Here is an 11,398-nt window from a genome sequence, read left to right on the forward strand (position 1 = left end):
CATTGGTGGCGTGTGTGAGTTTTAATCAGTGACACGTACTTTGAGAGTAAATATGGTTTGTTGGTTCAGCAGGTGTGAGATTATTTGCTATCACGCAACAGCTCAGCTCAGCAAGAAGTGAGGACTCAGTCACTGCAATCAGTGCGCCTCCTAAAGGCCAAAACTAAAAAAGAAAAAGTGAGCTATGAGCTATACAGCATAGAATGATCCATCTTTCACTGGTTTTACTACCAGTAGTTATTTTTTTCAGGTGCACTCCAAAAAATAAAGGTGCTACAAATGGTTACTGTAGATTAGAAGAACCACTATTGTTTGTATAAGAGATGTATCTATGAAGTATGTTCTAGTTGGTGAAGAATCTTTACATTGACTTTCTTTATCACTTCAAATGGTTTTTCTCACACACACACACACACACAACAATTCTTTTACAAAAAAGGTTCTTTTTTGGCAGCATGAAAATTACCCATTATAGCATCTTTATTTTTAAGTGTGTAAGTAGAGCTTCAAACTATTTCCTTTTTTTAACCATATGATGGTATTTAATTTCAAATAAAATTACACTAAAAATGTGATTATTGGTTCAATCTTTTTTAGCTTTTGACAAGGTGATGATGCACATTAGCTTTTTAATATAACCCGACATTCAACAGTGGCATAAAAAGTATTCCTGAAGGAACACTGCTTATCAGTTGGAAAAATAGTAGTAGTGATAATGAGGGTCAATAAAATAATAATAATAAATAACATCAATTAGAAGATGATACAGTCAAGATATATACAATATAAAAGATGATACAGTCCTAGTTTATAAATAAATGAAAGCTACTATGTATTCTGTAAGAATAAGATCTTAAGTTAATAAGATAAGAAGTCTTAAGTAAGTTAGGGTTGTAGCTGGTGCTGTAGACTCCCATTAAAAACTGAACTGGTAGAAGAAAGTAGTGGACACCTTAAGTAAGGGTCTTTTCTAAATCATCATTACTGTATTGTGTGTTTTGTTTCACATAATACTGACTGAGACCTGTTTTTAATCAGATTAGACTATAAAGGAGGCAAAGAAAGAGTTAATAAGCCAATGAAACAATAGCTCAGCCCCGCCCACTGCACAAAAAAAAAGAAGAGCACTAGAGCCAAAAAAGCATATTAAGAGGGCTCATTTTTACTAATTGTAAGTAATAAACATTTTTTTTAGAGTTTAGGGAGGGCTTGTGAACAAAAAGGTCAATAACAAAAATAATAAAATAAAAATGTTAAGCACAGGCTTCCAATCCAATAGACATTAAAAAAAAAACAGTTACAGTTAGTTTTAATAATATAGATAAGATTTTATACAATAATATTAGAGTCTTCCTTTGTGTGCATTGTAGACAGAAAACAGCATAATTATTATTAGGCATAGGTATTATTATTATTATTATTATTATTATTATTATTATATTATTCTTCTTCCAACACTGGCATGTAATGTCTGTAAGGGTTAATATTATATTTATGGGTCCAAGCTCAATTGCTTTATACCTCCTTTATCTTTTGTTTTATTACCAGATTTCTGCTAAGCTGCTTTGCGATCAGTTGTAAAAATCACTATACAAATAAATTAGATTTGATTTTGATTAAAAGTAATGCTAACAGCTAATTGCTCAAGAGCTGTTTGCTTTAGAAAAATTCTAGTACAACTTCTACTTTCTGAATTAAAAGCATATTCAGGTCTGAAACACTACAGAGACTGGGCTTGCTTAGACATATCCTCCAGTGTTTTGCATGTTTCTGGTATAATAGGAGGAATATAATGAGGCCAGGTTCCTTTAAATTGTCCTGTGACCTTTCTGTAGCTGCCCTACTTCCGTTTAGTTAAGCTCATGTTCACAGATGTAAGATTTTCCCTGAAGGAACTGCATATGAGAGAAATGTTTTTACCAACATTGAGTAACTGTGGAGGGAGGGAAATAAAGGTGAGGCCTTGGCTCAGGATGAGTCAGTGCAGGCAGGGCTTTATGCTGTGAATACTGAGGAATATAGACACAGAATAGAAATAGATTCACTTTGTAAAATAAATATTCACCCTAATATTAATATCATATAGAAGAAATGCATTTTTTTTCAACAGCAAGTCAGAGCAACATATTGTACATATCGTCGCTGTCCAATGAAAAACATTCAATCTCCATATTTGTCCATTTTTAGTTTACTACATAATTTGAACAGACAAACTGTCCCCTACACTGTGCCAAAATTTCTTAATGAATGGACCAATAGAAATTCTTCAAAATGACCTAAAATAAACTCTTTTTACATTGTCTTTCATTGAAAGTTTGCAGGGCTTTTCCTCTCTCCTGTAAAGTTGCTGTTTTGGAGATAAGTATTTTTTATTGGACAGTGACGATATTGACCACCCCAGCCAACAGCCTGAGTACATCGGCACCATGTGCTGGATTAAATGACAAATGCTAATATTCATGTTATTTTTGTAGTTTGATGTAAAATAACTTATTGACTATAATTTTCTTTACTGTGGTGAAAAACTGGAATCAGGTGGTTTTAATGTCTAAAACACAATTATAGTCATTGTATTTACAATCAAAAACCACCAGTGACCATGTTTCTGAGTTTTGAGAATATTATACCTAATCCCTGTTCACACTGTAACCATTTAACTATGCAGAATTTAAAAACAAATCAATGGATTTTTCCTTTAAGGCAAATCACAGAGGCCTCACTGAATGTTCCACCAACCAACTGACCATCAACACAGAAACACTCATTGTGTGTGTAATTCTGCTCTGTATTAAATAAACTCTCAAACAGCAGCTCAGCATTAAGCAAATAGTCCAAAAAATACTTTATTTATTTAATCCAGATCCAGTGTAGCCTTTTCCGAAATACAAACGATCATAATGTTCCAGATTTTGAAGTCATTTTTCAGCAGATGAATTTTGTCAAAGCGTAAACAGCCCCGTGGCCCAGTGGCTAAGTTCGGGCTGGATTTGCTGACGTTTAAGAGAAATTTAACTGTCAGAAGCACTCGGAGGTGCAGGCTCAGCAGCATTCTTCTGATATGCACACAGCTGGAACACACCTGAGTGACGACAAATAAGGAGAAGATCATAAGTTCACGTTCACATGTTATACATTGTTGCTGTCACACAAAATCATTAGAAGAAAAAAACACTTCTTATGTTTCAGTGGCAAATTTGGACCAATAGAAATGCTTAAAAAACAACCTGGAGAAAATCTATTATCTGCTGGTGTTGATCCATTGTGTTATATCAAGTCCAAAGTCAGTACAGTGTTTTCCCTGAAAATCTTACAGCACTTCATGCCTCCCTCTACTGACCACTTTTATGAAGAAGCAGATTTCATTTTCCAGCAGGACTTGGCACACTGCCCACACTGCCAAAAGTAACAATTGGTCTTATATAATATTGTAATTTTCTGAGATACAGATTTTTGGGTTTTCGTTGGCTGTAAACCATAATCATCAACAATAAAAGAATGCTTAAAATAAAGCACTTTGTGTAGAATACATCTATATAATATATGCGTTTCAAATTTTCAAATTTTAACTGAATTACTAACTAGTCAGCTAATTATTATGCCATTCTGTTCGAAAGTTATTCCAGGTTGTTTTTGAGCATTTCTTTTGGTCCAATTTTGACAATGTAAAAAAGAAGTCCCAGATTCACACTGGATGCTATTGCTATATGCTAGATATTATTTATCAGAGAAAAATATTGAATAAAGGATTAATTAAGTGTTTATTTCTTTTATTCTTAATGATTTATGGCTTACAGCCAATGAAAAACCCAAACTTTATTGACTCAGAAAATTAGAACTTTATACAAAACCAAATGGTACTTGGCAGTGTGGCCGGTGTGCCAAGTCCTGCTGGAAAATGAAACCCATATCTCCATAAAAGTGCTGTAAGCTCTCCAAACCATTACTGATCTTCAGTACATTTTGCATTTCATTTGTAAATCAAGGGAGCATAGTCTGGAGGAAGAGCGGAGACACACAGCCCAAGCTGCTCGAGGTCTAGTGTGAAGTTTCTACAATCAGTGATGGTTTGTAGAGACATGTCTGTCATCTGCTGGTGTTGATCCACTGTGTTATATTTAGTTTAAAGTCAGTGTGGTGTTTTCACAGAAAATCTTACAGCACTTCATGCTTCCCTCTGCTGACAACTTTTATGAAGAAGCAGATTTCATTTTCCAGCAGGACTTGGCACACTGCCCACACTGCCAAAAGTACCAATTGGTCTTATATAATATTCAAATTTTCTAAGATACAGATTTTTGGGTTTTCGTTGGCTGTTAACCATAATCATTTACAATAAAAGATATAAATGCTTAAAATAGACCACTTTGTGTGTAATATATCTATATAATATATATATAGTTTCACATAGTTTCTACCTAATTACTAAAGTAACTTTTCAATGATGTTAATTTTTTTGAGATGCACTAGTGGATGCTATATATACTGCTAAATTAGCAGTTTTCTGATTATTTTCTGAACTAGTCAGCTAATTACCATGACATTCCATTCCATTCCAGCAGAGTTGTGTTCTCTCAGAGCCTACTAAACCAAGCTTTGGACCAGAAGTTTGCTGATTTAATCCCCTGCACAGGCAGGAGGGGAGGGCCGGCAGAGTAATGGAGCAGCATCTCCTCTACTAGTGTTCACAATCAGGGTTGGGTAGTAATGGATTACATATCATGATAATAGTGTTATGTAATCAGAGGGCTGTGGGTTCAACAGCAGGGTTTGACAGGTTGCTAGTGTTAGGCCCTTGAGAGGGGCCCTTAACAATCAGTGCTCCCGGGTGCCGCAGGTATGGCAGGTGTGTACTCACTAGTCTGTGTGTTCGATGCACAGATGGGTGCTTCTAGTAAAGTAATGGTGGATACGTTTTTTCTTGTCTTGTCTTGTCTAAAATCTTATAATTTGAGATATTACAGTATGAGGACTTTGGTACAATCCTCCTGATAGAGGTAAACCAGTGCCACCTGCTGATGTGGAATGTAACTGTAAGCTGTAACTCACTGGTCACAATACCATGATATCAGGTTGGAAACTTCTACTTACATCTACTTACATGTAATATAACTACTTAAAATAATTTACCACTTATTTACACAAAGAATTTTAACATATATGATTTTACATTCATTTCAAATCTAGACATGTTTGAGAAATGGGTTTTACCTGCTGCAAGAGCCAAAATGATTCCTATCCAGCCCAGGATGTAGGACCATGAGAACCTCCAGTCAATGTAGCGCTTTCCAAAGAAGTTCACAGTCACTCCAGTGTAGATTGCCAAAGCTAACAGTGCAAGAAAACCTAAAAGAAAAACACATACAGCTTACAGCATACATACAAAAACAAGAGACCACTTAAAAATGACGAGTTTCTTTGATTTTACCAAATTGAAAATCTCTAGAATATAATCAAGAGGAAGATAGATGATCACAAGACCTTACAACCAGATGAACTGCTTAAATTTTTTGCACCAGGAGTGGCATAATTTTTTTTCAAAAGTAGTGTGTAAGACTGGTGGAGGAGAACATGCCAAGATGTATGATTAAAAACCAGGGTTATTCTACCAAATTCTGATTTCTGAACTCTTAAAACTTTACTCTGTTTTAGAATGAATATACAGCTATGGAAAAAATTAAGAGACCACTTCAGTTTCTGAATCAGTTTCCCCGATTTTGCTATTTATAGGTAGATGTTTGAGTAAAATTAACATTGTTGTTTTATTCTATAAACTACAGACAACATTTCTCCCAAATTCCAAATAAAAATATTGTCATTTAGAGCATTTATTTGCAGAAAATGAGCAATAGCTGAAATAACAAAAAAGATGCAGAGCTTTCAGAGTCTCAAATAATGCAAAGAAAACAAATTCATACTCAAAGTTTTAAGAGTTCAGAAATTAATATTTGGTGGAATAATCCAGGTTTTTAATCATGTTTTTCATGCATCTTGGCATGCTCTCCCCCACCAGTCTTACACACTGCTTTTGGATAACTTTATGCCGCACCTGGCGCAAAAACTCAAGCAGTTCAGCTTGGTTTGATGGTTATAATCATCCATCTTCCTCTTGATTATATTTCAAACCATTCTTAATTTGGTAAAATCAAAGAAACTCATAATTTTTAAGTGGTCTCTCATTTTTTTCCAGAGCTGTATATCGTCTCTGGCAAGTTAAAACCTGTATGTCCAAAACACCGAATTTACAGGAGAGAGCATCACTACAGGACAGTGTGTGAATATGTGTTCTATCATCTGACCATATTTACAGAATGCAGGACTGCTGGGTTAATGCTGGAGATAAAACTAAACTAGCTCCTTTTAAAAGTGTATCATTTTTGCTTCTACAGGTCTGTTCCAACAATTTAACCAAATACAATAATTCAATGATTTTAGCTTTAAAATATTTACAGTTAGGTCCCTGTTATGAGAAGCTAACATGATTGAGCTTCTTACTTAATTTTCTGAATAAATTTAAGGTATCAATGTTCATGGGTTAATGTTCAATGAATGTGAATGTAAAAATAGTTTATTTGTGTTAAATTTGGAGAATTTCTATCGATGCATTTATCAAGAAATGTTGGACAGTTTGTGTGTTTAAGTTATGTATTAAACTAAAAATCTACAAAAAAAAGGGGAAACTTGTTTTTCATTGTCCAGCTATGATATAGTTTTGGATGCAACCTAGCACTAACAAACACTGATCCATCACAATGGTCACCTATATCAAATTCAGTAGAGTTTTTAGTCTAAAAACAGTTTTTAAATTCGTATACATGTATACATTACACTGGGAGCACGTTGTTGTAATCCTCCTAATAGAGGTGAACCAGCGCCATCTCCTGCCCTTAATACACTGCACACAGAGTCTGAAACAAACTCATATGCTATGGATTAGCAGCATCACTAGATGTTACTAGATGCTGAGTTGGAACTAAGCTACTGGCACAGCAGGCTGGCACATCTCCTTAAAAAAAAGTTGCTGATCATTGCTCTGCTTCAGCAGCTTTGAATCCATGTGTGCTGCATGACTTAGAGTTCTCCAGAGTTCTAGATAAAATCTTTATGCATCACATTAGGTGTGTTAAAGCAGGGAAAGTGCATTAGAAGTGCATTAATTCTTTTTGCAGTAACATTAGAACTTTATCATAACATTAAATAAAGCAGGAGATACATATTTACTTTGAAAATAAATATACGGTTCAAATCCTGGATCATGCTGCTTGGTATCAGCAGCCAGAGTCAGAGAGAGCACAACTGGCCATGCTCTCTCTGGGTGGGTAGATAGCACTCTCTCTCTTCCCTTATCACTACCAGTCCATTACTACAGGCATCTGTTGGATGATGTATCAGAGCTGAGGATCCAGTGCTTGCCTCTGAATGTGCTGGCAACCCAGTGATGCTTACTGTGGGCTTTAGTAGTGCTAGAGGGAGTCCTAAAGAGTGGGTGAGGTAAATGGCCTTCCAATTTATGGAAAGGCCATTGGAAATGTGATGGAAATGTGTAAAAAAATATATATTTTTATGTTAGTAATGTTCAGTGAGTTACTGAGTGTGTGTTAGCCCACCGGACAGCAGCAGAGCGATGCCCCCGGTTCTGACCCTCCTGTTCTTGGTGCCATTGGCGAAGGCGCTGAGGCCCAGCACCACTCCAGCGAAGCAGCTCAGAACAGACAGCAGCATGAAGGCCCGTGTCGCATCCCAGAAAGCTGTGTGAGATAAATTAAAGCCATTAATTTCACCAAAACTCATCTTACTCAGCAAGACTACAGATGAAAAAATCCAAGACATAGATTAAACCCACAGCTAGACTCAAATTAATTCCCACAGTGTTAATTCTGCTTCCACATTTTTCTCCACACTCACCCACAGTCAGTGTGTGGGCATGGCACTTGTGATTGATGCAAAACCTCCAGAGGCCCTGATTGGCTAAGTTACCAGAGTACCGATACTGCATCCAATAGTCGGTTGCGGTAGATACGATGAGGAGCACCAGGGCGGCCACACCACACAGTGTGCCCCCGCCAGCCAGAGTGTACAGCATCAAGGACAGGCCTGGGACTGAGTCCACCTACAGGCCGAAAAGAACACGCTGGATCCTCCTAAAAAAGAAAGAAAGAAAAGAAACACAGATTAATAAGACCAGTAAGAATCTCTCACTGATGACCTGGTGGAAAGAGGCTTGGACCTGGGTCACTTTAAAGACGCTTTGTGACAAAATACTTTGTGCAATATAACAACATTCGAATGGGAATTTGAAACCCAATAACCGTATTCCCAAAATCGAATTAATCACTGAGTAACTAATTGAACTGCAGTTAAAAAAACAAAAAAACAGTGCAGTATAGGAACTGAAATGTGTTGCATTTTGGTCCTTTTTGTATAATTGTATAAAGTAGTTTGAACCTAGTGTAAATGGCTCAAAAGAATAGATTTAAATCACTTTCGACACAGACCTATAGATTTAGCTTCAAGTTTTTATCTGCAGCAGCAATTAAGGGTATAACTGTGGATTTGCTCAAAACCACTGTCCCAACGTATGAATCTTGGATTGAGCATCTATGGGTAATCGTGTATATACATATATCCCTTTTTTACTTAATCTAATTGAATTGTATATGACCGTTAGTTTAATATTTTGTAAAAAAAAAAAAAACATTTAACTTAATTTAATTGATTGTAAAATAACTGTAAAAAGGTGAATATTACTTGATCTTCAATAAAAACAATATGTTTTTAATCATCCCTGGTCCTGGAGGATTCTTGAGGTTTCTTGATATGTACAGTTTAGTGGTTTCCCTGATTTAACACACCCCTACCACTGTAAGAGGACTCATTAACGAGTTGATTAGTTGAATCAGCAGGGAAAACACTAAGTTTGCAGAGCAAATTGCAGAGTGGTGCCAGGACTAGGTTAAAAGAACCAGATATAAATCTACACTACCTTTAATACTTTCATAGTAGCTTTTATAAACCTTTAATAAACCTTTATTAAACAATAGACTACAAAACAAATCGTTTTTCTTGTACAGCTGGACTTATCATGCATACAAATAATTATAAACCACCTGAGTGGCAGTAAAACTAAAGCACCATCACATCTACAGAGTTAGATTCCTCAGAATATGATCAACTGGACTTGCCTGCGCTCAGCTGTCCCAGGCTTCAAACTGAGGCACTGAGCCATTTTGGCCAAACCCGTCCTGTACAATCAGCATTTAACCCACGCTGAGCGAAGCTTCCATACACAGGCTCAGCGGTTGATCTGTTTTATATGGCTATGGTTGCAGTGAATGTGAACTGTCCACGCAGCACAGTCCACATCAGCACATTTTTATAATGTGGCTAAATGCTGGATTCACTGACTCACACTGACACACACAACACACACAAGAGTTCACACTTTTACACACACATACAGACACAGAGACAGTGCCTATTTTAGAAATGGTGGTGTTTGTCAGGCCCATTGCACTGTATATCACAATTCAACATTCATGTGTAAAATAACAGCACTATTCATGTAGAGACAACAGCCAGTAGATGCAAGTGCAGAAGGAATAGACTGGGCCTTTGTCTTCCACTGAACACACACTTATAACAGGACAGTGTGTTTGTGTGTGTGTGTGTGTGTGTGTGTGTGTGTGTGTGTGTGTGAGGAATGCTGCTGTTGCATCAAAATAATGACAAGTGCAAGAAAGTGCATCAGTGGAGGAGCTCCATTTCATCCAGAAGACCTACTGTCATGGCAAGGGGTTAAATTTTATATGACGCCAAATTCAAAATCTTTGGTCCTTATTACAGGCACTTTAACAGCCCAAAATTACAAAAATGACAAAAAAAGTTCTATGAACAGACACTTCTGAGTGCAATTCCAACAAGACAATGCTCGCCCACATGCTGCTGCCATACATGCATCTTAATAAATGCATACAGCCAACAGTCAAATCAAAATCTAAATATTTAATAGTTTATTGTTCCTGGTAACTTTATCTTCCTTTTAAAGAGCAAAATCAATCACACACATCCTCATTGTGCTATCTCCTCTAGGCCACCTGAATCCAGGTGATACAGTGTGTACTGATCAAACGTGTGGAAGTGTGTGCAGGTGATGTACCTCTCTGTTGGTGTTTGTCTCTCCCGGTGCTTTCCTCTGCCGCGTGCGTGTCTCGTCCTCTCCGTTTTAAGCCTTCTACGCTCGGCTGTCATTGTTCCTGCTACAATAGAGGGAATGATCCAGTGCAACATGTGAGATGTGAGGTAATCCCTCTATCTCTCTCGCTCTCGTTCTCTCGCTTTGCCTCCGTCACTCCCTCCCCATCTCTCGCTCACTCACAATCAGGCCAGTCTTCCATAGCCTGAAATGTAGAAGAAATGAAATGCAGAATGTGCCGCCTCTCTCTCTGCCTCCCTCCCTCGCCTGCCCAGCATCACTCCTTTAGGCCTCCTTTAGATGGTGTGGGAGTGGGGACACTGATAAGGCCTGGGACAGTGGCGTTCCACACATTTCTGGGTCCTGTACAAATGCACTGCCACTGGGGGGCTTTAAATTTATGGATGGGATGTGACTGTTAAATATGACATACTTATGTTGTCTGTGTTTATCTATTTAGGGGTTTGTTGATTAAGAATGACTTAAAATAATATGAACTAGACTGTTAACTTGTGTTATGATTAAGTGCTATATCCTGTAAGGATAATACTACTAATATTAATAATAATAATAATAATAATAATAATAATAATAATAATAAATGCCTCTCTGGACAGATTTTGTATACATTCCTCGCCTGTCTCTCTGTCACGCTCGGCGTGACTCGTTCTCGTTTTTCTGCCCTTTCTTGGGTTCCTTATCTCCTTATAAAGGCGTTTTTTCACGGCCATGTCCCATTCAACGGCCGGAGCAGCGGGACCGCGACCCTGACAACACGGGTTCGATCCCGCGTGAGGAACGGTGTGTTTATTTATTTATTTTTTGCTTACCACGTCTGCACAGATCTGATTGACTGAAGAGAGCGTTTGGTGATCTTACCCCACACTTGATTGGTCTGTGAGTTTACTGCACCGCAAATCACGTATACAATTAAATCCTTCTCAGTAGGTTTGGGTCCGCATTGGACAACGTTTGGGCCCATTAGTGACCCCTGACATAGACTGTTATTAATGTAAAATATTTCTTTATTTTAAAACGTTTCTAACTGTTGTCCGTCTCACTGGTGTTGCAGTGCTGTTAGCCAATCAGAGGCGATATGATTGCATTTATGAATATTCATGAGCAAGAGCAGAAATCTTATTTATCTTTTTTCCCGCCTACTCCTCCACTGAACTAAAGCAGCGTTATACCAGATCAAGGGAGAACTGT

The 11,398-nt window shown here is 37.3% G+C and overlaps 1 protein-coding gene across 1 annotated transcript; it reads right to left on the reverse strand.

The window, feature by feature from the left end:
* Window positions 1–2,818: 2,818 nt before the first annotated feature.
* On the reverse strand, window positions 2,819–10,382 carry lim2.2 (lens intrinsic membrane protein 2.2). The gene is made up of 5 exons (XM_007246170.4): window positions 10,154–10,382; window positions 7,903–8,138; window positions 7,605–7,745; window positions 5,209–5,343; window positions 2,819–3,079 (listed from the first exon to the last, which is right to left on the reverse strand). The coding sequence occupies exons 2-5, from the start codon at window positions 8,078–8,080 to the stop codon at window positions 3,009–3,011; spliced, it is 525 nt and encodes a 174-aa protein (XP_007246232.3). The 5' UTR covers window positions 8,081–8,138; window positions 10,154–10,382; the 3' UTR covers window positions 2,819–3,008.
* Between the last annotated feature and the right edge of the window lie 1,016 nt (window positions 10,383–11,398).

The sequence above is a fragment of the Astyanax mexicanus genome, chromosome 16 (assembly GCF_023375975.1).
Source record: "Astyanax mexicanus isolate ESR-SI-001 chromosome 16, AstMex3_surface, whole genome shotgun sequence".
NCBI classification, from domain to species: domain Eukaryota; kingdom Metazoa; phylum Chordata; class Actinopteri; order Characiformes; family Acestrorhamphidae; genus Astyanax; species Astyanax mexicanus.